We start from the raw sequence: 24,316 nt of genomic DNA on the forward strand, positions 1-24,316 counted from the left end.
GGCAACTCACCCGCCACACCCCCATCCCGTCAGCAGAGGCCAGAACCCAGCAGGGAGCTGGCACATGTCCTGCCCCAAGCACTCTCAAGCTGCGATGAAGTTCATGGGGGCCCTTCTGAGACACTGTGTCCCCATGGCACGTGAGCTGTGCCCTACACTTCGTGGGGGCCCTTCTCTGAGGGCCCGTGGCGACATCACAGAGAGCACTGGCCGTGAAGCCCGTCTTCCCCCCACACTGCACCTTTAGCCCTAGGTGTGGGCTGGTGCCGAGCGCCACAGAGTTGAGCCGTGAGGTCTGACCAAGCTGGGGTTTTTGGGGCGAGATGCAGACGCGGCCTGCACCTGCATAGCCCAGCGGCCAGCCCTGGGGTGAGATGCTATGCTGTTCGCCACCGTGTCTGCAAGACCGTTCTGGGCCCTGGGTGGCTGTTACGCCCAGCTGGGCACACAGGCGGTGCTGGCGTTCAGTGGCAGCAGGTGCACTGCGTGGGTGACACAGGATGCACCGGGAGGGACCTGCCCCTCTGGCACTGCTCCCATTCTTGCCAAACTCGGAACTTTGTCCCTGGAAGCTAAGACGGATGCGGGCCTGGCTTCTCTCGAGGTCCTCAGTTCCAGACTTCGTCCGATGCACAACGAGCTGCCACCTTCCCGGCCCCGAGCTCGGTCCCCGCCTGGGCGCCAGACTGCCGCTCTTCCTGCCGCCCCGGCCCTGCGTGCCGGACTCTGCTCGGCCGGGTTGCTGTCAGATGGGACCCGCCACCCGCCCCGTGCCCCCTCTGCACGGCCCGGGAAGCCCTACCTGTGCGGTGTGCAGAATGAGGTGCTCTGTGGTACAAGAGCCCAAGTGCCGTGGCCTGCTTCCTTGGGCCGGGTCAGGGCATGTGAGGACTGACGGAGACCATCCCCTGCACTCGGGTGCCGTGGTGCCAGCCCCAGGTTGGAGGAGCTCATGCTCGGTTTGCGGGGTGGGGGGTGGGGGCTTGTCCACAGGTGCCGCCGTGCTGGTGGCACTGGGTGTCAGCCCGGCTGCAGCCGCTTGGTCATTGTATCTGCACCCTGGCAGGCTGCCGTGGCGGTCCTCCCTCCCTGTGTGGATCCGGTGGGTCGGGCCATGCCGGGTGCCCTGGACAGTCCTCCGGAGCGTGATTTTTTGTTGTTTTTGTTTTTTTTTTAAGGTAGGAGTACTGCTATTTATTCAGCCACTGATTAGGCTGATTGAATTGGACATGAACTCTACCTCCAGAGCATTTCTCTGCCAGGGTCCTGCTGTGTGGAGTGACCGGGATTGCGGGGCGGATGTCTGGGCTGTGCCTGACGGACTCTGGGAGTCCGTGGAGGCCCCGTGCGAGTCCCTGCTGTGTCTCTCTCGGTTCTTGGACTTGGGCCTGTGCAGGGGGACTTGCTCTGGGCTCAGTGGTGCTGGGAGCTGATACAGGCCAGACCATGCCAGCCTGATTCCACTGATGCCACTCCACGCTGTGGAGGCCGACTGCCAAGCGAGAAGCCATGGCTGGCCGGACGGCCAAGAGGCACCTGGAACAGGCCAGCCGCTATGGGGGTTTCAGGCGCTCGACCTGGGTCTCTCAGGGGCTGGGCCAGCAGGTCAGAGGGCTGGAGCAGGGGCTGCACAGACCTCTAAGTGCCACCGGCTGGGACCTGACACCCAGGGTAACTCGGTGTCTGGGTCGAGGGAACGTGATGAGGTGAGGGGTGCAGAGATGGGGCGCCGTGCTTTTACTATTTTGTTGTTGTTTTGGGGTCCCACCTGATGATGCTCAGAGCTCCCTTCTGGCTCTGCCTACACTCAGGAATCACCTGGTGGTGCTCAGGGAATCACCTGTGGGGTGCCGGGGATGGAACCTGGGTCAGCTGTGTGCAGCACAAATGCCCTCCCCGCTGGACTGCCCCTCTCCCCGCCCCACCCCGGCCCATGGTGCAGGGCCTGCAGAGTGCCCTTCGGGTTGGCCCACTCTAAAACTGTCTCCACGCCAGGCCCCCGCTGCGCTGATGTTCTGGGCTCCAGGCCTGCCCCACCCAGACATGGGCTGTGCGTGTCCATGACCCCAGCCCAGCGTGGACATGAGCTGTGTGTTTTGGTGAACCCTACCCAGTGTGGACATGGGCTGTGCATGTCTGTGACCCCCACCCGGCCATAGCTGTGTGTGTGGACTTACTTGGAGGAGAGAAACGGGGACAGAGGGTGACGCCCCTCTCCCTGCACAGGCTCGCAGCTGGCTGGACCCGGCCATGGGTGTGATGTTCCCCCTGTGCGTGGCACCCGCCTGCAGCGTGGTGCTAGAAAGCAGCACAGAGCCTGTCTCCAGCCGCACTCCTCAGTCAATGCTCCGGAGCACTGGACCATCCTGCTCCCTGCCAAGCTCGGTCGTGGACATGAGATGGTGCCCAGGCACGAGCAGTGACCTGGACAGGCCTTTGAGGGGTGTCCACTAAGCCAAACTGCAGGCTCCTGGCTGGCACGGCTCGTGGGGAGCTTCCCCAGCCACACACTAGCACTGACCACTGTCGCCACCACCGACATGGCCATCGACGTCACAAGCAGCACGTGCGAGGAGAGGCGTGGGGCCACGCAGTCCCGATGCTGCCCAGGCAGGCGCCTCACAGACGGACACTTCGTGCACCCCCTCCATGGCCACCACGGGCTGCCCGTAGCTGAATGTGGACGTGTGTCACGCTCCTGTCAGCCTCCTGCATTTTATACTGAGCCCCAGAGGAAGGCTGAGGAACGGGTGGATGGTCAGCTGAGAGGCATGTCCGGTGGCCTCAAGTGGCTGGAGACCCGGATGGTCACGGGAGACGGGGGACCGCGGCGCCCTGACAGGGCAGGCCGTGGGAGCTGGGCCTCCGCCTGGCCCGGCTCCCAACTGCCCAGGGCCCCCGGCCTGTGGCCTCAGCCAAGTCGGCCTGGCTCTAGCTATCCTGAAGGTCAGGGGGCATCTGGGCTGGCGGCTGGCGCAGGCCTCCGGGGAGTGGTGGCTGGACAGAGCCTCTGCGGATGCATCCAATGTCCTTCCCCCACCGAGAGGACACTTTTCTGTTTGGACATTTTCCGGTGTTTGGCTTTTGTTGGGGGAGGTTGGTTTTGCTGGGTCTGATCACAGCCTCTGCTCAGGGATCCCCAGCAGGCCACCTCGCTTGCCCCCACCCTTTTCTGTTGTTTGTTTGGGGTCACACCTGGCAGTGTTCAGGGCTTACTCCTGGCTCTGTGCTCAGGGACAGCTTATAGCGGGCTCAGGGGGACACCCGGGGTGCTGGGGACTAGACCTGGCTCAGTCACACTCAGAGCAAGCACTGCCCACACTGCTTTTGCTTCAGGCCTGGAAAGTGCTTTCCTTCCTTCCTTTTGAGGGTCCCTGAAGCCAGTTCCGGACAGGGTAAGCGCTCTCTTACCCACCGTCCCATCGCCCTGGCCACGACAACCCGTTTTCTGAACCTCTAGCTTCAGTGCAGAGACAACAGCGAGGTGTGCTTGGGAGCAGAAGCCGGACTTCGGGGAGCCTCAGCTGAGGAGGGGAGCACAGCTCTGGCCCCTTTATTGTGCGGCTTTTGCGAGGACCTGGCTACACGCTTCCTGCCGTGCCTCGCGAGGTTCTGCTATGGTGGGGGCAAAAAGGGTTTGGGGGCGTCGCATTCCCGCAGGTGGGATGAGGAGGTGGGCAGGGCCCAGAGTGGCTGTGTGCCCATCCCCGACACTTCCCTCACACGTCTCCGTGGACTTCGGGCACCGAGCTTTTTCCGTGGACGGCCCCGTTGCTGCCAACATGGATTTCAATGGTGCTGGCGTCGGAGCCTGGGTGGGGGGAGAGAGAACAGGGAGGTGGGGGTCGGCACCCGGTCCCAAGGCTGCCTCGTCCGCACCACCGGCTCACGTCACACCACTAGACACCACTGGAAAGGAATTATGAAGATGGGGCCACGGGCCACCTTGGCCCACGCACCAAGATCTTGCGACAGCAGAGATGCATCCCAGAGAGGCGCCCCCCTCCCCCCCACACACACACATGTACACACAAATAAGGCCGCAGTGAGGACAAGCAAGCACCTGCAGCTCACAGTGGACGTCATTCCCGGGACACGAAGGTTCATGGCACTCTGTGGGCGCCTCTCAGGCCAGCACCCGCTTCCCACGAGCCAGCGTGCCTGAGGGCAGCTGCCGGCTTCTCTTGCCCACAAGTGGCCCAGAAGGGCCTGGTCTCTGCAGGGACACGCAGGAAGCCTGTCCAATGGGTGGGACAGATGCCCAGGGGAAAGTTGCAAATGCCCAGTGACTGGCCTCACCATGGCTGCCCGTGTCCTGTCTGCGTGCCTGCTGGCCTGCCTCTCTGAGCGTGGCGGTGCCACGGGGCTGTGCTGGGCAGCTTATCTCCGGATCTGCGCTGGGCCAGCCTCCCCGTGGGGGGATTTCTAGAATCCTTGCTCTGCACCCCTCCCAGCAAGCTGGGATGCTGTGTGGCATCACGCATCTGCTCTGGGCAGGAGAGTGGGTGCACTGAAGGTGGCCGGTCATGCAGGAAAGGTGTCCTCATCACGCCCACCTTCCTTGTGGGTCGCAAGGAAGAGTATTGCCACAGCTGGGGCAGTACATCGTCCCGAGAGTGCCTGCTGGCACACTGCTCACTCACATTGGAGCCAGGATGGCCTGAGGGCGCAACGCCAAAGCGGGCAGGGCCCTGGGGAGCTACATTCCTGCAGGAGGGGCTGGCCGGAGACACGGGCACAGAAAACTGGGGTTCCTGCAGGGTCACCCGTGCTCCCAAGGACAGGCCGGACGCGTGGGAACTTCGTGTCACTTCTCAGCCCTTCCGCCAAACAGGCAAGACTGGTCATGGAGGCCTGTGGGGGCGACCTCACACTTTGGGGTGCACTCAGATGCACCCGGGGCTTGTGGGGGCGATATCACACTTTGGGGTGCACTCAGATGTACCCGGGGCTTGTGAGGGCAACCTCACAATTTGGGGTGCTGTCACATGCACCCAGGGCTTGCCAGGGCGACCTCACACTTTGGTGTGCAGTCACATGCACTAGAGGCTTGTGGGGTGACCTCACACCTTGGGGTGCACTCATGCACTTCCCGGGGAGCTGTTCCTGCTACTTTGGCGAGGCGCTGGGCTCCAGGGTGCATGGGAGCCTCAGCTGCATTGTCAGGCATCCCCCACCTGCTGTGCGCCCCCTGGCGGCAAGCCTGGTCCCAACCCGGAGACTGGGAGAAAGATGCTGTGAATGCATATTGCCCAAGGGCCGAGTGCTCCTTCAATTATTTGGGCTTTGGGGGTCACACCCAGCAGTGCTCAGCGCTTACTCCTCCTGGAGGGCTCGGGGGACCAGAGGGATGCCGGGAATCAAACCCAAGTCGTTCTGGCCCCAAGCTGCTGTTTAATGACTCCTTAATGCAAAGCTCGTGCTGCACCCAGGTAGCCATCACTAATGCCCCACAATGGCACCTTTTTTTTTTTTTTTTGCTTTTTGGGTCACACCCGGCAATGCACAGGGATCATTCCTGGCTCATGCACTCAGGAATTGCCCCTGGTGGTGCTCGGGAGACCATATGGTATGCTGGGAATCGAACCCGGGTCCGCTGCGTGCAAGGCAAACGCCCAACCCACTGTACTATCACTCCAGCCCCATGACAACACCCTTTAGAAAAGCAGTTACTTTCGTAGTGCTTGGGGCACCCTTTGGTGCTGGGGTTCAAATTTCCACCTTGAGCTCTACCCATGCCCCATAGTGACACCCGTTAAAGGAACATCTGGCAGCGTCACACTTGGCGGTGGTAGGGGGCGATTCCTGCCCCTGTGCTCAGGGATCACTCCTGCCAGGCGGGCTTCTCTGGGCTGGGAATCAAGCGGGCTCAGCTGTGTGCAAGGTGAGCGCCTGAGCCACTGTGCTGCCTGCAGCCCCACAGGCCCTCACAGCCTCTGTTGAGCCCTTGCACCCCAGACAGCTGCACAGGGCAGGGCAGGGATGTGGCCCGGAGTAAAATGGGAAACGGGTGGGCAGAGGCCAGAAGGCTGGAACACTGGGGTAAAGACAGGGATGACCGTGAGCTGGGGACAGCTGAGACAGAGAACACTGCCCTAGGGGCAGGGCAGGGAGCAGAAATGCAGAGGCTGGGAAAGTGGTCAGGGCAACCTGACACTTGGGGGGGGGGGCGGGGCATGGCGGGAGATGGGGCCTGTAGCAACAGCAGAAGGAGCAGTGCAGGGGCCACAGATGGCCTTCAGGTCCACGTGGGCTGCAGGAAGGGGAAGAGGGGAGGGGGCAGAGAGCTCCGGGCATCAGATCCAGGGACCGATCCTGCCTAACACAGACAAACACAGAACCCAACACTCACCGAGATACACACACACTGAGACACAGACTCAGACACACACCAACACACACTGAGATACACGGAGACATACATACCAACACACAGGGACACACTAACAAAACATGGAGACACCAACATATCAAGCCACACCCCGACACTGAGACACCCTAAGACACAGAGACAGCAACCAGAACTGTGGGCATTTCTTCTGTTTGCCAGGGATGCGACTGGGAGGCCACCTTACAAACCAGCATTGTGGGCATGCGTTCTACCTGCCAGGGATAAGACCAGGAGGCACGGAACATAGATCCCATGACCAGCTCACCCACACTCCAATGCCTACCTCCCTTCACCTCTCACTAGCGCAAGGCCCTCGCCCCAGCCTTAGAGGACACCCGGTTAGCTCAGGGGCCCTCGCCCCAGCCTTAGAGGACACCCGGTTAGCTCAGGGGCCCTCAGGTGAGCTCGCCTTGGCCACGCCCCTCCCGACAAAGCCACGCCCCCAGCCCCCCAAAGGCCAACCTCCAGAGCCACGCCTAGAACCCTATTCTGGTCACGCCCCCTTTCCATCTGTGTCCCTTTCTGTGTTTTTTTTTGTTTTGTTTTGTTTTTTTCTTTTTGGTTCACACCCAACAATGCTCAAGGGTTACTCCTGGCTCTGCACTCAGGAATTACTCCTGGCAGTGCTGGGGAGACCATATGGGATGCCGGAAATCAAACTTGGGTCGGCCGCGTGCAAGGCAAACGCCCTACCCGCTGTACTATCGCTCCAGCCCCCTGTGTCCCTTTCTGAAGGCCCTCTGGGAGCATTCTGGGAGCAGCCTAGAGCTAGAGCTTGTTCTGCAGGGCCAGAGCCTGCTTGCAGTCCGGGCACCCTAACATGCAGCCTCAGGCACCAGCACCCCCCCATTACTGCAGACAAGTAGCAGATCTCAAGGAGCAGTACTGCCCAAGGATGACCCGGGCTGAGGGGCTGAGTTTCCGGTTTTCTCTTGTTTGGTTTGGGGGGCACACCCTCATTGCTCAGGTCCTCCTCCTGACTCTGCACTCAGGAATCATTCATTCCTGTTGGGCTCGGGAGACCATGGGGATGCTGAGGATCCAGCTGGAGTTTCCCGCCTGCAAGTAAGTGCTCTACCTGCTGTCCTATCGTTCCAGCACCCCGACCTGAGTTTTGGTGAGACAAGAAGAGACTAGCAAGCAAAGGAAGATGTGTCTTGCTAGGAGCGGGTGGGGCAGCAGGCAGGACTTGATAAGCCTGGGGCTGCTAGATCCGCTTAGCAGGAATAACTCCAGGCAGCAAAAGGGAACTTGCCCACCCGCCAATGCTAGGGATCAGCTTGAGGGCGTCAGGCGTGCAGGGGAGTGTTCTCACCTCAAGCTCTACTTGCAGACCCCTGAAGAAACATCTGCGTCTCGTGCATTTCTGGACACAGTTATAGTGAAGTCGAACCTATCCTAGCTCTTACAGTTTTCTACCCAGTGGAGTCAGATGTGCTCCCCAACGTTCTTCTTGTACCAGCAGTAACGATATTAGGGTCATAGAGCTGGAGTGATGGTACAGGTGGTTTGCCTTGTACGTAGCCAACCCGGGTTCAATCCCCAGCACCCCATATGGTTCCCCCAAGCCTGCCAGGAGTGATCTCTCAGCACAGAGCCGGAAGTAAAATCTCCGCACTGCCAGGTGTGGCCCCCTCCCCCCAAATAAAAAAGGATGAAAAGGAGGGGAAGAAATTTAAAGACTGGTTGATGGAAGCAGGGACAGGGAGAGTTAAGAGCAGGGGACAGCCAGCAGGTAAGTGCGTTGCTGGACCCAGAAGCTCTCTGTTGAGGAGGGTCCTTGCTCACAGCTGACCCACATTCAGTCTCAGCACTCCAAATGGTCCCCTGAGCCCTGCCAGGAGTAATCCCTGAACACAGGGTCAGGAGTAAGTGCTGAGCACTGCTGTATGTAGTGCACAGACCTCCCCCCCCCACAGACACACACAGGCACGCCGCGTGCACACACAAAAGAACATTCCTGCGGAGTATAAAGGCACTGGTTCCGCCTCAGTTCCTTCAGACTCCAGGAAAGAGGAAATGTCAGGCCTGGTGAAGCATTCCGGTGGCCTTAGGATGGAAAGCAACCAAGTTTTTGTCTGTTTAAAGGAAAAAAAAAGAAGCCTCCCCACCACCACCACCACCATTTTTCTAGACTTTTAGCCCACAGGGAAATTCCAGTTCTTTACAAAGCTGTTTTGGAGGAAACTGTCACTCACGGATGTAAACTCTTTGTAAACTGTCACCACCAAAAGAGGCCCGCAAGCCCCTCCCACACCCAGGCCTGGGGGGGCTGGGCCCCAGCAGATCTGAGCCTGTCTCTCCAGCTTAAAAACCCTAACATCAAACAAACAACAAAAAAAAGTGGGGGCGAGGGCAGGGAGAGTGTTTGATCTGTTGGAGCACTGGGCTGGGGGTAACCCCGGCACTGCAGAGCAAAGCAAACTCTCTGGTGGGGCGGGGGGCAGGGGGAGGAGGGCAGACTTCCTGAGCACTGGGATGAAGCCTTCATCTGGCCCCCAGCTGCCTGCTCCCGCTCCTGGTCCCTCCACCCTCCCTGTCCCTGTCCGGGTCCTCCTGCTGCTCTGCTCAGCACCTCCGTTGCCCACTGGCCGCGCTGGGGCCAGCACCCTCGCTCACACTCACTCCCCACTCCCCAAAGGAAAACTGGAGGCTGTCAGTGCCTGTCACACAGAAGCTCTCCCTCCAGCTCGGGGACATGCCTGGGTGGCCAGCATGTGCCCACTCGCCTCCCATCCCGGGGCAGAGCAATAGGGCAGCGACCAGGGTGGGCAGCCAACACGGGGCACCCCTGCATGAGGGCCTCAAGCCAAGAGATAAGTGAGTCAAGCTAAGCATGGGTCTACACTTATGCTCCTTCTGCCTTGAAAGACGGTGTTTCCGCAGGAAGCCTGTCCCGGAGTGGACCTGTGCCAGTGAGCTGTGATGAGCAGGCTGCTGTGACATCTGTGTACCCAATGGCGTCCCTTCACTTTTTTGGGGGGGAAGGGGGCTTTTTGGTCACACCCAGCAATGTTCGGGGTTTACTCCTGACTCTACACTCAGGAATTACTCCTGGCGGTGCTCGGGACCCTATGGGATGCCGGGGATCCAACCCCGGGGTCAGCCATGTGCAAGACAAACGCCCTCCCCACTGTTCTATCGCCCCAGCCTCTCGTTATTTTTTTTAGTTGTTTTGGAGACACACTCTGTGCTTCTGGGTCATGCTCGGTGTGGGGACCATGAGGTTCCAGAGTTTGAACCATACCTCTCCCGTGCAGAATACACGCTCATCCCTTTGAGCTGTCTCCTGGCCCTTGGAACAGTCCTCTCCTTGGAGGCTCACCCAGCAGTGCTCCCCAGTTCCAACTGCTGGCTTAGTCCTATGGGACCACGTGGTGCCGAGGATCAATCCTGAGCTTCCCAGATGCGGGGCTCACACTGCAGCCCACGGTGCTGGCATCTGCTTTCTGCTTGCTGTTTCTCCCTCCCTCCCTCCCTCTCTCTCTCCCTGTCACTCTCTGTCTTTCTCACCATCCGTCTCTCTGTCTCTGTCTCTCTCTCCCTCCCTCTCCTCTGTCTCTCCCTCTCTCTCTGTCTCTGTCTCTCTCTTCCTCTCTCTCTCTCTCCCTTTCTCTCTCTCACCCATGCCCTCCCTCTACTCAGGGATCACTCCTGGCCAGACTTGGAGGACCATCTGTGATATCAGGGACTGAACCTGAGTCAGCCGTGTTCAAGGCAAGTGCTATCACTCAGGCCTACCACATTCTACTTGGGGGTGGGGGTGGGGGCCACCACAACCTGCAGTGCTCAGGGATCACCCCTGGAAGTGCTTGGGGGACCCTATGGGATGCTAGGAATCGAACCCGGGTCGTCCGCATGCAAGGCAAACGCCCTACCTGCTGTGCTATCACTCCAGTCCTGAACACGGCCCCTTCTTGCTGCTCTCCTCTAGGGCCTGACCGAAGCCTTTAAGGAAACTGAATGGGTTTTTTTCTTGGTAAGTGTATGGGGGGGGGGGGGGCGCATCTGGCGGCACTCAGGAGCCACTCCTGGCGGTGCTCGGGGGAGTCCTGTGGAATGCCGGGGATTGAACTCGTGTTGGCTGCGTGCAAGGCAAGTGCCCTCCCGGCTGTGCTGTCTCTCCGGCTGCACTACGGGCCAGCTTGGCAAGGAGAGCACCTGACAGCTAAGGCCAGGCCTCCCTCCCATGCCCCACTGGTCTGGCCTTGCTGGGTGTGGCCATCACCCTCTGGATTCCCCCAGCCCAACCCTGCTGCGCTGACTGCACGGGTGCCCAGACGGTGCAGACCCCAGGGGCCCTTCTTCCCACACGGCCTGCATCTCCGCGGGGCAGAGGCAGGCTGCCAGGGCCCGGGCGCCTCACCTTCGGACAGCAGGCTCAGGGCTTCATCCGATGTGTGGCCCGCTCCCACCTTCCGGGAAGGGAGCCCGTTGAGGGGCCCGCGGGAGCCCTCAGGGGACGGATAAGCGGGCTCAGGAGCGGAGGTCAGCGACTCCCACGGGATCTCCTTCGTTGTGGACCGCCCAGGTGCGCCGCAGCCCGTCCAGCCATGGAAGGCCAGGGACAAGAGGAAGCCCTGGGCCGGGTTCAGGATGCCCTGCAGGGGACAGAGACAGGGCTGAGCACCGCAGGCGGCCCCACGTGGAAACACATCTGTAGATCACTCGGGTCGGGCAGGTTAGGGTGCGAGGTGCAGGCGTAGTGCAGCGAGAAGGGCAGCTGCCTTGCGTGCGACACACCTGGGTTCAGGTTCGATCCCCAGCATCCCATATGGTCCCCCAAGCCCTGCCGGGAGTGATCCCTGAGCACAGAGTCAGGTGTGGCCCGAAACCACCCTGTATCACTGTATCACTGTCCTCCTGTTGTTTATCGATTTGCTCGAGCCGGCCCAGTAATATTGTGAGACTTGTTACTGTGTCTGGCATATCAAATACGTCATGGGTAGCTTGCCAGGCTTTGCCATGCGGGCGAGATACTCTCGGTAGCTTGCCGGGTTCTCCGAGAGGGGCGGAGGAATCGAACCCGGGTCGGCCAAGTTGGCTGCGTGCAAGGCAAACGCCCTACCCACTGTGCTATCGCTCCAGCCCCAAACCACCCACCCCCCAAAAAAATAGAAGTTTCGGGGGCCAGAGTAGTGGTCCAGCACGGAGGGTATTTGCCTGGCAGGCAGCTGATTCGGGTTCTGTGGGCAAAGCACCAGAGAGTCCCCGGGTGCAGAGTGACGGTAAGCCCTGAGCATCGCTGGCTGTGGCCCAAAATATCAAAAGGTAAACGTTTGGGTACCCTCGTGAGGGGGAGGGGAGGGGAGCTCGCAGCTCCGTGGAGGCAGGGGCCTCTCCCAGCAGCTCGGCTGGGAGCTTGTGGTGTGGGGGAGACAGTTTATGATGAGCACCGTGGAACAAAATGACCTTTCCACGTGTTTTGTGTGGACCCACGCAGTACATGTTTTTCCACGCAATGCTGGTGGGGGGTTGTTTCTTTTTTCATTTAGGGGGACACACCTCAAGGTGTTTGAGGGCTCCTTCCGGCTCTGCTTTAGGGCTGCTCCCAGCAGTGCTGGGGGACTGGTCGTGTCCTGGGTGCCCACCAGGCCACCCTGCACACAGAGCGATGCCTGACGCCTCAGCCCCCACCACTGCCACTTTTGTTGGTTGGGGTCACACCTGGCTATGCTCAGGGTCCCTCCTGGAGGGTGGAGGGACCATATGGGATGCCGGGGGTAGAACCTGGGTCGGCTGCATGTGAGGCCAGCCTGACATATAACCTGTACTATGGCTCAGCCCCCTGACCTGACATTGTACATGTCTGCAGGACAGTCTACCAGGTTGAAAAAGAGAAATTTACCTAATGATTCCCCTCTGCTCATGCATGTACATAAGTACATATGGAGACAATCCCAATTAAATATATATGTTTAGACTGTACTGGGGGGAGCCCAGTGCCCTGTTGGACAGTGGTCGCAGGGGACCCTTCCCACCACGTGCCTCCGTGCTCTCCATGACATAGTCATATACACATCCGAAGGTGGCCAGGATTCTCTGCCCGTTCCTGCACATGTGCTGTAGTGCTGGAGATATGTTCCTCAACGCACACTGTGTTGTGTGTTGATATATATTAAATACATGTTTATTATATAATTATATAATTATATTAATTGATATGTATTAATTAATTAATTTGCAGCCACGCGACATCTCACTTTCTCACTCTTGCTTTGGACAACCTGGCAGGCTACGGAATGTCACCTGCCCACACGGCAGAGTCTGGCAAACTCCCCGTGACTTACCCAATTTGCCAAATACCAGTAACAATGATGGCTCTCATTCTCCTAACCCTGAAAGAGCCTCGAATATGGCACTTTTTAAAAAATCTCAGGGCTAGGACGAAGGAGACGTTACTGGGGCCTGCTCGAGGCAATCGATGAACAACAGGATGATCGTGATCATGATATGTATTAAATATAGATTTAATTTGGGTTGTCTCCAAATCATTCCACTTATGAATAATGCTTTTTTTCCCTTTGGTTTTGCTTTGGGTCCCACCTCACGGTGCTCAGGGCTTACTCCCGGTGGGGACCAAACAGGGTGCCGGGGATGGGACACGGCAGGGCGGCTGGCGTGGCTGAGTAACGTTATGGTGCATCTCTCTCCCTGCAGCTCTGCCGGCGTTGGAAACGGCTGTGCAGGTGCAGTGCCCAGACACGCCGAGTCTGTCTGAATGGCTTTGGCCGGTGGCCAGACTTGTGTGCCGGGGCTGTCTGCATTCACCCACGGCCTGGAGGCTGCAAAGAGCCAGGAGCCAAACCCCGCCCTCCTGACTGGGGGTGAGGTGGGAAGTCATGGGGTTATGCGCTGGGGGGTAGGGTTCCCAGTCATCAGGGGACCCTGGGGAACCTGATGAGGGTAGGGCCAGAGCGATAGTCCAGTGGGGAGGTCATTTGCCTTGCTTGCAGCTGACCCGGGTTCGATCCCCAGCGTCTCATAGGGTGCCCTGAGCATGCCAAGAATAATTTCTGAGTGCAGAGCCAGGAGTCACCCCTGAGCATCGCTGGGTGTGACCCAAAAAGCCAAAAAGAAAAAAAATAAGCCTGAGGAGCGGGTAAGGGGCTCCTTGTACTGGGATATGCAGTATTACACTTGGCAGTGCTTTCAGGCCTCCAAGGCGGAACCCGGTGGACCCTCCACACGCACTGGCCGGGCGCGCAGGCAGTTACGGATTTCTCTGTTGTTGCTCTTCATGTTTCCCCTCCCCGCTTCTCTCCAAGAAGGAAAACTCCAGGGCTGGCACGCTGGCTCATGGGCTGTCCATGTGAGAGGTTTGGGTTTGACCCCCGCATGGCAGGACTGACCCGAAGCCCAGAGCCAGCAGCAGTCCTTGAGTGTCACGGGCGCCGCCCAAAACCCCACAAGACAAAGACGCGCCGCCAAGCCCCAGGCCCAGAGAGACGCACCAGAATGAACCAGGTGGTCTTCGCTGCAGTCCTGGCCTGCCTCAGAGAGCCCCGGCTGATGTCCGGTTGCGTTTCCAGGTAGAATAACAGGCTCTCATTGATGACGTTGGGCAGCCAGCTGGCGGAGAGAAGCGGCCCCGAACCAAGGCTTAGTTATTTGGGGGAGACCCATTTGGACCCGTTCGAACCCGTGAGCATGGCGCATCGGCAGAGAGAGGTGACTGACTGCCTGACTCTCCCAGGAGCCGCCAGACCCAGCACCTCTGCGGGATCGGGTCCAGGCAGGCTCCGGCCCTCCCATTCTCCCTCTTGGGTCTGGGTCTTGGTCACTTCCTGCGGTGGAAGTGCCCTCGCGGGCACGACCCCAGACTCTGAGCTGCGGTGACCCTCTCACTTTCTTCCTCTCCACGGGGCAGCGCCCCGGACGCTGGGCAGCTTCCATCTCACAGAGCCTGGTCTGCGGCGGGGGGAGGGGGGTAAGGAAAGCCCGCACCTGACATCCAGGGCCAGAAGCCTGGAGGCCCCCGAGGGACAGAGCCAACTCGGCGGTGGACACAAGGGTGTCTCCCTGCCAGAGCTTCCTGCCACTGTCCCTCCGGAAAGGCAGGATTCCCCAGGGTTAGGAAACGTCAAAATGGACCTGACCGAGGCATGTCATTTAGACAGGGTGAGCACTTTTCTAGCGGAGCAGCTGCCCTGTTCCTTTCTCTTGACTCTGACTGGGCCCAGGTAGAACTTTTGTCCTGCACTGACAGGGAGCCCAGAGCCCTGCTGGACAGTAGTGGCCAGGGGTGGACCCTTTCCGTCCACGAGCCTCTGTGTTCTTTACGACATGCTGACATACACTTCCCTTGACGGTGGCCAGGGTTCTCTGCCCACCCCTGTGCGTGTGCCGGCGTGCCCCCTAGATGCTGCCAACGCCCGCCGGACCGTGTATTCACATGCTCCATCCCACCCTCATGCAGATGCGGGGGATTCCTGAACACCTCCTAGAATATGCACCGGCTGATACTTCTCTCTGCGAACCCGGGCCCACTCTCTAGCCCCCCCTCCCCCTTGGAAGCTGTTGGCAGCCTGGGCTGGTGGACCTGCCGAATAAGGGAATAACAGCGTCATCCCTGCTCCAGGCAATGACAATTAAAGTTACCAGGTAATTAGAACCAGCATGATTTTGACAAATCGGGTCTTGATCATGGAGCCCATCTGCCTCTCGGTGTCCGTGTAGACGCCTTGTCTTCCTTTGAGCAGGGATGTCACTGCGTGGAGGAGCAGAGGGGACATGCCCTGAGTGGCCCCGTGGATGGTTTCCCGGAAACCAGGAAGGGGATCCCCAAGGGCCCGTGGGGCGGGTAGGCCCTGCCTACCCTTCCCAGTCCAATAGCCACTGGTGCTGTCACAGAGCCAGTGGGAGAGACAGCCCACCACCTCAGCTCTGGAATCGTTTTATTACTGTTTTTGCCGGGGAATGTTTGAGTAGTTCAGCCGCTACTGTGTTCGGGCTTCCGTGCATGGGGTGTCCTGGAATGGTTTCAGAAGCACAGAAGTTTGGCAAATAGAGTCAGGAGTGGGAGGGGCGCTCTGTCCCCTCTGTCCAAGCCCCCATCAACATTTGCCACAACTACTCTACAAGTACTGCGACACCAAACTTGGCAGGGTCTCTCCAGGTCGGAGATAAGGTGCACCCCCGTCCCCACTCGGGCGTGGGAAGAGAAGAGGGTGGAGCGGAAGAGAGAAGGAAGGGAAAGGCTCCAGACTCCCGGATCAGCTGTTCTCCATCAACGTTTGCCACAACTACTCTACAAGTACTACGACACCAAACTTGGCAGGGGACTGGCAACTGAAGCAGCGTTATTCCTCTGGTTGCTATCACGACTAAATCAGGTTGGACACAGGGTCGCGATGTGAGGGGCTTAGTCTTGGCTCTGCGCTCAGGGATCACTCCTGGCGCACCACATGGGCAGTGCCAAGGACTCAACCCAGGTTGGTGGCATGCCAGGCCAGCGCCGTCCCGGCTGCACTATCCCTCCTGCCCTGGAGGCGGGTTTGAATGTAGGCGTGAAAAGACGGAGACGAAAACCACTTCCTGTTGGAGTGGCCCAGTGGGCTGGGCGGTCAGCAGCCGCCAGCGGGCAGGACACAGGGGCAGCTGCTCTGGCCCGCACCTGATGCCTGGAGGAGGAGGGTGGCTGGGACACTGCATCCCAGCAGGAGGGCGTCCTTCTCATTTCCTGTGCTCCACGTCCTGTTTCCTGAGCACCCCCCACCCCCCACCCGGGGCCCCCTGCAAGACATCCTCGCAGCTGTGCTCAGTGCGAGCTCCCTGCCACCCCCTCCCCTGTCCCCTCCCTGGAGCCTTTGGGAGGGAGAATCTTGCTGCCTGGCAGGGAGAGGCCCACTGGGGCGCTCCCTGCAGTCCGCTCCCGGGAGGCTCCGGCCCGAGAAGGGGTTCCTGGGGTCCTGCTGTCCCTTACCAGCAGCCACCGTCTTCCTGAAGAGGATGGGGTTGACCAGCAGCACCAGTAGCAGGGGAAAGTACGTGCTCACGTAGTGCGGGATGGCCTGCTCCAGGCCCCGCTCGCACCTGCACACACAAGAAGGGGCATACTCACCTGGGCACACCTGCAGGGGCACACTCATCTGGGCACACCTGGGGTCTGTACACTCCCCCGTGGGCACAGCTGAGGGGCATGCTCTCCCTGGGCACAGTTCCCTGGGGGCACCTGCCCACCCTCATGGGAAGGCCAGGTCAGGTCAGAGTACTCCCCAGTCCGGGGTGGGCCGTTCTGGGGTGTGTAGTCACAGCCTGCACAGGGCCCCGTGAGCACACCAAGGGGAGCCCGGCCCGGCGGGGGTTGGGGGTCACGGCTTACCTGGACACAGACGGGGAGTAGAGCATGAGCCCGCCCTCCACGCACAGTAGCACGGCCAGGCCCCAGGCCATGATGTGGTAGACGAGGATGGTGCTGGGGGGGAGCAGGAGGGGCTGAGGGCACGAAGGGCAGTGCCGGGAGCGGGGCAGTGAGCTAAGCGCCTGCCGCCCCGCTTCTGTCCCCTGTTCCCTCTGCACTGGGGCGACAGGGGGCGGAGCTCGGAGGGTTCCCCTGCTTGTCATTGGCTCCTGGTGGCGCCTGGGGATCCTCTACTACGTCAGGGATAGAACTAGGGTACAAGGCACGCACACACACAGGAATCTGCAGAAGTGTCTCGACCTTGCTCTGGCTGCAAGGAGTTCTCATTTGCTACACCCCTGCCCATAATTCCTACAGAGTTCCCAAATTCGACACGGCACCCGCAAAACCTCTGCTGCCACATTTCCCCAAGTTTTCAGATGTTTGTAGCTTGTTTGTTTAAGTTTGGGGGCCACATACAGCCGGTTGCTACAGAGATTGGCCACAAGTAAGGCCCCCACTTTCTTTTCTTTTTTCTTTCTTTTTTTGCTTTTTGGGTCACACCCGGCGATACACAGGGGTTACTCCTGGCTCATGCACACAGGAATTACTCCTGGCGGTGCTCGGGGAACCATATGGGATGCTGGGAATCGAACCCGGGTCGGCCGCGTGCAAGGCAAATGCCCTACCCGCTGGGCTATCGCTCCAGCACCAAGTCGCCCACTTTCCCCGGTACTATCTCTCTCACCCGCAGTAATATTCCTCCTAGCTTCGATGTTGTACTTATAAATGGTTGCTACCAAATCCTTTGTAAAACAAAGCATTCAAGTATGGTTTCCTCTTCGAGACAGATTTCTGCTATCTTGCAACACTTTCATGGGCTACTTTTGTAACTTTTCTCTGCTGATAGAATAATAGCTTGATCCAACATAAGAAACACTTGCAAAAAAGCTTTCACGGCTGCCAAAAACAAATTCCATCAGGGCGGAGGGTGGTTCAGGGGTTACGGGGATCCCACTCCAGCCCCTGCACCGGGATGGTCTCTCCTGCCCACAGAGCCAGGAATGGCCTCAGCTCATCATCTGAGGGTGGCTTCAAAGAAAGCAAAACAATATTTCAAAGACAAAATATTTTTTTAAGTGGATGAGTGTATACATGAATGGGAGGGTGGATGGATGGATGGTGAGTGAAATATGAACCGCCAACAGCTCCTGGGGCTGGAGAGATAGCACCATGGGGAGGACGTTTGCCTGGCACATGACCGACCCAGGCTCCATCCCTGGCACCCCTTGGGGGACTCCCATGGGGTCCCTCAAGCACCACCAGGAGTAATTCATGAGTGCAGAGCCAGGAGTAACCCCTGAGCATTGCCAGGTATAGCCAAATAGCAAGAAAGCAAGAAGGCAAGAAGGCAAGAAAGCAAGAAAGAAAGCAAGAAAGAAAGAAAGAAAGAAAGAAAGAAAGAAAGAAAGAAAGAAAGAAGGAAGGAAAGAAAGAAGGAAGGAAGGAAGGAAGGAAAGAAAGGAGGGAGGGAGGGAGGGAGAGAGGGAGGGAGGAAGGAAGGAAGGAAGGAAGGAAAGAAAGAAAGAAGAGAGGGAGAGGGAAGAGAGAGGGAGAGAGAGAAGAAAGAGGGTGAGAGAGGGAGAGAAGAGAGAGAGGGAAAGGGAGACGGAGAGAGAGGGGAGAGAGGCCAGCCTATTTACTGACATTTTCTGGCATTAAAAACTGTTATTTTTGGGGGCTGGAGCAATAGCACAGTGGGTAGGGCGTTTGCCTTGCACGCGGCCAACCGGGGTTCGATTCCCAGCATCTCATATGGTCCCCTGAGCACTGCCAGGGGTAATTCCTGAGCGCAGAGCCAGGAGTAACCCCTGAACATTGCCGGGTGTGACCCAAAAAGAAAAAAAAACTGTTATTTTTTAAATTATGATTGTTTTTTGTTTCAAAGAAAAGAGTACATACTGAATTCAATCTGGGCTTTGAAAAATTGTTCTTAAATGAGATTTCAAGGTCCCTTGCCATATTTTAATATTTTGGTTGTTCTGTTTTAGGGCCGCATTGGGCAGTGCTTGGGGTTCACTCGTGGCTCTGTGCTCAGGGAGCACTTCTGGTGGGTCTCAGAGGGCCATGCGGGGTTCGGGGAGCCAACCCGAGCGAGCTGTGTGCAAGGCAGATGCCCTACGTGCTGACGTAGTCTCGGGCCCTCCTTTGATGGCTGGGGGCGGGAGGCAGCTGACATAGCAGGACACTTCCAGAAGCCCGACACTTCCTGGCCCCCCATTTATTTATTTTTTATTATGTATTTATTTATTTGCTTTTTTGGGTCGCACCCGGTGATGCATGGGGGTTACTCCTGGTTCATGCACTCAGGAATTACTCCTGGTGGTGCTCGGGTGACCATATGGGATGCTGGGGATCAAACCCGGGTTGACCGCGTACAAGGCAAACGCCCTACCCGCTGTGCTATCACTCCAGCCCCCGGGCCCCCCTTTTAGATAGGCAGGGGGGTCTGGCCTTCAGAGGAAACAGCTGGTGCCAAGGAGCTGTGGCGAGTGGATGCCTGCTTCCCGCTGCCTGCCTGGCCCTCCACCCGCCCGGCCGAGGAGTACCTGAACCCCGTGGACCTGCGGACCACCAGGTAGGCGTCGAGCGCGTAGCAGAAGAGCCAGTAGAAGGCGGCGCTGTACAGTAGCTGCACCCACACCTGAGGCCGAGAAGTCGCATCAGGGCACACCGCACCCCCGCAGCCACCCGCGCCAGCCTTGGCAGCCAGGGGACGTGGGGCTGGGGAAAGCTGGTGGCCCTTGTGCTCCGTACTCCACTGAGTGTGTGTGTTGGGGAAGGGGGGGATGGTCCCCTGCGTGACAGCCCGGCCTAGCAGGGACAGGCTCACAGATGGGGGTGCCCAGAACACGGGGTGGTGCTACAGGCAAGGGGCAAGCTGGCGAGTCCTTGCATGTGGCTTGCGGGCACGGGGCGTGTCCTGGGCACGGACCTGCAGCGTGATGGCTCTCAATGCGTGTTTCATCTGCACACGGCCAGCAGATCCGGCTCTTCCCTTTGGTCCCTCTGTGTCATGTTCTGCCCCACCCCCACCCCGATTCAGCTGAGTGTGGTGGCAGGGAAGGTGAAGGGGCAGATGGGGGAGGAAGGCGCCCCCCAATCCAGCTGGCTCTGAGAGTGGCAGTGGGGAAGGTGGGGTGCAGCAGAACTTGGCTTTCTGCCGTCAGGAGTGAGGGGCCTGGGGCCCGGGCTGAGAAGCTGGGTGCTGGGTCAGGGGGACTTGGAGGCACGCAGGAGGGAGGCAGGGGATGCGGGTACTCACCGCGCTCCCCACACAGAAGGCGGCAGCCCAGGGCTCCGTGCTGTTTCCGTCAGACACCTGTGCCACAAAGTCCGGGAAGCCCAGCCACACTGCAGAGCGGACGGCGATTCCTGTGGAGAGGACGCGGGGGCTGTGTCTGCTCATGCACTCAGAGGCTGACCAGGCTCCCCACAAGACGGGGCGGCGACACGTGCAATGGCGGACAGATGGAGAGACGGATGGGTGAGCAGGTGCATGGGGATAGAGACATGGATACATGGATGGGCGTGGGTGGGTGCAGGAGTGGATGGAGGAATGAATGATGGAGAAGTGGATGGGTGGATAAGTGAGTGGTTGCAGTGGATAGATGGATTAATGGAGGGAGGGATAGGTGAGTGTATCGATGGATGGGCAAGTGGATGGTTGAAGTAGATGGATGGATTCATGGATGGATGGATAATTGGATGGATGGAGAAGTAGATGGAGGGATAAGTGGGTGGATAGGTAGGTCGAGGAGTAGATGGATACATGGATGGATGGATGGATGGATAACTGGGTGGAGGACTTAAGTGGATGTGTAGAAGTAGATGGCCAATGGATGAATAAGCGGATGGATGGATAGATAGGTGAATGGATGGATATAGACGGATGGATGAATGGATACATAGATTGGAAGGTGAATGGATGAGTGGTGGATGCACACATGTACAAATGGATTGATGAACAATGCATGGGTAGTAGGTGGGTAGACACATGAATGGATGGGTGGACAAATGGAGACATGGATAAGTGGGTGGACAGATGGACGGACAGGTGAGTGGATGGGTCATGGATGGATGGATGGATGGATGGATGGGTAGTGGGGGGATGAATACATGGGAAGGTGGATAGATGGGCACGTGCGTTGGTGCAGACATGGGTTGATGGATGGTGAGTGGATGTATGACAGACCGGTGGATGAATGAGTAGACAGATAGGGACGGGGAAGGGAGAAAGGGAAGTAGGAGGAAAGGATGCCATGTGTGGAAGCAGGGAGGCAGAGAAATGAGAGAGAGGGGTGGGGCAAGAGGGAGGGGGAGGAGGCCGGAACAGCAGGGGAGACTGAGATGGCGTGACTGACTAGGGCAATAACTATGACTTGGGCAAAATCACTCCAGGCACTTGGATTTTACCCAAAAAAAACTATTTGCTAGAATTGATGTCCTAGTTTTTTTGGCATTAAGATGTGATTCTGGGAGGCAGGAGTGAGGGGCCTTCTGAGAGGCTGACTTGGCTTCAACCTCCGGCACCCCAATAGTCCCATGAGTCCTTTGAGGAGTGACCCCTGAGTGCTGAAAAAAAGATTCCACAGCAAATGAGGATGGAGGAGTCAGAGGGAGATCTCGAAGTCACAGACAGTCCTTGCATGTCAGGGGAGGAAGTGGATGACACAAGTGCCACCAGAGATATGTGGGAAAGGAAACAGGAAGAGGAAATTGCCCTTTAAGCCAGCCTCTCTGTGGGAAAGGTTCCCACAATCTTATGTCACTTCCGGAGGAATCAGTGGGAAAATTATTGAAAATATTCTCTGGGGCACGGGACTGTGGCTCAGCATTAGAGCACTTGCCTTCCATATGTGAGGCCCTGGATCCTAGCCACCACCATGCATCTCACACACACACACACACACACACGCACACACACACACACGCACGCACGCACGCACTCACCAAGAGGGCACCTCAACCCTTCTGCGCCTGCAGACTGGCACCACTTCCGGTGGCTGAAGGCCACGGCATGAGCCAGCACTGTGCAGGTGTCCTGTGGCATTCATGTGAGCCAGGAAGTGCTCAGATTTCCGTGCAGGAAAACGGCCCTCATGCTGCAGATGTGGTGCCAGAGATGGAGCGCGTGTCGTTCATGTGCCAGGCCCTGGGTTCCCTCCCTAGCACATCCGGGTGCGGGCCTGGCACAGCCCCTGGGCACCACCCCACAGGGTTAGAGCGCCAACAGGAGTGGCGGCGGCAGCCAGTAAGAGACAAACAGACCAGAAATGTCAAATCCTCCCTGCGGGCCGCAGCTAAGAGGGAGGTTTTGCCTGGTGGGTTGTGGCTTATTTACTTGGAGTATAAAACCCAAAGTTGGGAATGGGGTGGGGTTGGGACACGGACACACACACACACACACACACACACACACACACATGCACGCACGCGCACACACACGCACGCACGCACACATGCTGTTCGGCACTCATGAAATATTTCTTCCTTTGTTTCTGGCTCACACCCAGCGGAACTCCGGGCTTCCTCCTGCGGCCTCAGGCAGCATACAGGATGCTGGGGATCAAGTCCACATTGGCCACGTGCACGGCAAGCACCTTACCCACTGTCGTATCGCTTTGGTCCCTCTTTTCTCTGTTTTTGTCTTTGGGTCCACATCCAGCGGTGCTCAGGGCTCACTCCGCGTGGAGTTTGGGGTACCATATGTGGTGCCAGGGATCAAAACCAGACCAAGAACATGCACCAACAGCGCCCTACCCACTCTGCTATTGCTGTGGCCTCCCATGAAATTTTCTGGGTGCTGATAAATTGCATTCTAAATTTCCTTTAGGGGTAGAGAGAGTTCCCAAGGCGGAGGACATACTTTGCCTGGCTTTGCTCCCGGGCACTAACATGATGAAGAGAAAAACCAGCCAGCCAAACATCAGAGAAACGCCAAAGTGACAAGTAAAATGTCTCTAGAAAACTTGCCATAACAAACACAACTGTTTGTTTTTTGAAGGAGAAGACAAACATCTGGGTGGGGAGACAGTATAGCAGAGAGTGGGGTCAAGTCCCTGTAGCTATGGCCCCATCCAGCCCCCCCACCCCCATTCTGGGCAGAGAGCATCTCTCTGGATGTGGACAGGGTCGTGCCCATTATGGTTGGGGGGAGGGGCGGTCCGGGTATCCCCAGCACAGCAGACCTGAGGGTATACTGGGGTCCCTATACAGAGAAGTGCTGGTGATCCTGTGGCTGGTGGTCGTGTGCCCCCTCCCCCCCCACACACACTTTCTGAGCATCACTTTACGAGCAGCCCTTCAAAACAGATCAAATGTCTGACCTGGAAGACGGGCAAGGGCTGGAGCGCTCAGGCTTTGCCTGCAGGGTCCGGGAGCCCAGTGACCGCCCCACGCGTGCACCTATGTCCCTCGGAGTGCTGTGCCCAGAGAGCCCGCCGCACAAGCGCCTTTCCCAGGGGGGTCGGGCAGTTAGCCCGGGCCGTGCGGGGACAGGGGTCTGCCCCGGGGCCAGGCCGGGCCACGCGCGCGCCCCCTTACCCAGGCAGCCGAGCAGGTCGCAGGCGGAGGCGGCGCGCAGGATGCGGGGGGCGGCCGGGGGCGCGCGCCGAGGGGCGCTCGGGGGGGCCGCCGCTGCAGGAGACCGAGCGCCAGGCGGAGCGCGCCGCTGCCCAGGCACAGCGCGTGGAAGGCCCGCGGCTGCCAGCTCAGCACCAGCTGCGTGGCGGCGTCCCGCGTGGGGCAGCAGGCCGTGCCCAGGCGCGGGGAAGCCATGGGCCACGCTGGGGGATAGGCGCGGCTCTGCGGGGCGGCCTGGCCGGGTCAGGCGGGGCGTCATGTGCCCGCCGCCCCCCTACCAGGCCCCGCACGGGGCGGGGCCGCGCGCCCCCGAAAGGGCACGAGGGCCTCACGCGGCCCGGGGGAGGGTGCCGGGCTGCCTCTCTCCTCAGCGGCTCCCAGGAGCCGCCCTGGGGGTCAGTCCTGCCTATCCGCACCCCTAAAACCGGAGTGGGCAGGAAACGGGTGCTGGGATGTCCGCGCGGACACTGTGGGAACATCATCTTCCCTGCTGGCGCTGCTGACAGGCCCCAGTGCACTCTAACGTGTGCCCCCAGCCACGCGCGGGGTCAAACACGGCTCCCGCGTGGGAAACACGGCCCCACCCGACGCAGTCGAAGCGAGTCCGGAACAGCAAAAGGGCTCAGCCGCCAGTAGAAGGTCGCTGCGTTTTCCTTTCCTTGTCGCTGTCGGTGTTTAGGACTGAACCCCGGGTTTCATGCATGCTAGGCAAGTGTGACTCTCAGCCCCAGCCAAGTAAGCAATTTCTGTACGAAACTTCACTTTCTGTACAAAAGTCGAAGGCTGAAAGGAGGTGAAGGGGGATGCATGAACCCCTTTCCCTGATGGGATTACAAACCTCAGTGCCTAAAGTGGGGGGAGGGAGAGAGAGAAAGAGAAAAGACAGACACAGAGATAGACACAGAGACAGAAACAGAGACACAGAGGCACACACACAC

General features: G+C 58.8%; 1 protein-coding gene across 1 annotated transcript; it reads right to left on the minus strand.

The window, feature by feature from the left end:
• Positions 1-3,705: 3,705 nt before the first annotated feature.
• On the minus strand, positions 3,706-23,597 carry GPR143 (G protein-coupled receptor 143). The gene is given in 10 exon segments (XM_056113786.1): positions 3,706-3,811; positions 10,758-10,992; positions 13,846-13,963; positions 14,993-15,101; positions 16,317-16,426; positions 16,716-16,808; positions 19,343-19,437; positions 20,059-20,168; positions 23,340-23,423; positions 23,426-23,597. Coding segments are annotated over 10 exon segments (1,194 nt in total). The 5' UTR covers positions 23,574-23,597; the 3' UTR covers positions 3,706-3,719.
• Between the last annotated feature and the right edge of the window lie 719 nt (positions 23,598-24,316).

Source organism: Sorex fumeus, unplaced genomic scaffold (genome assembly GCF_029834395.1).
Source record: "Sorex fumeus unplaced genomic scaffold, SorFum_2.1 ptg000023l, whole genome shotgun sequence".
Lineage (NCBI taxonomy): Eukaryota > Metazoa > Chordata > Mammalia > Eulipotyphla > Soricidae > Sorex > Sorex fumeus.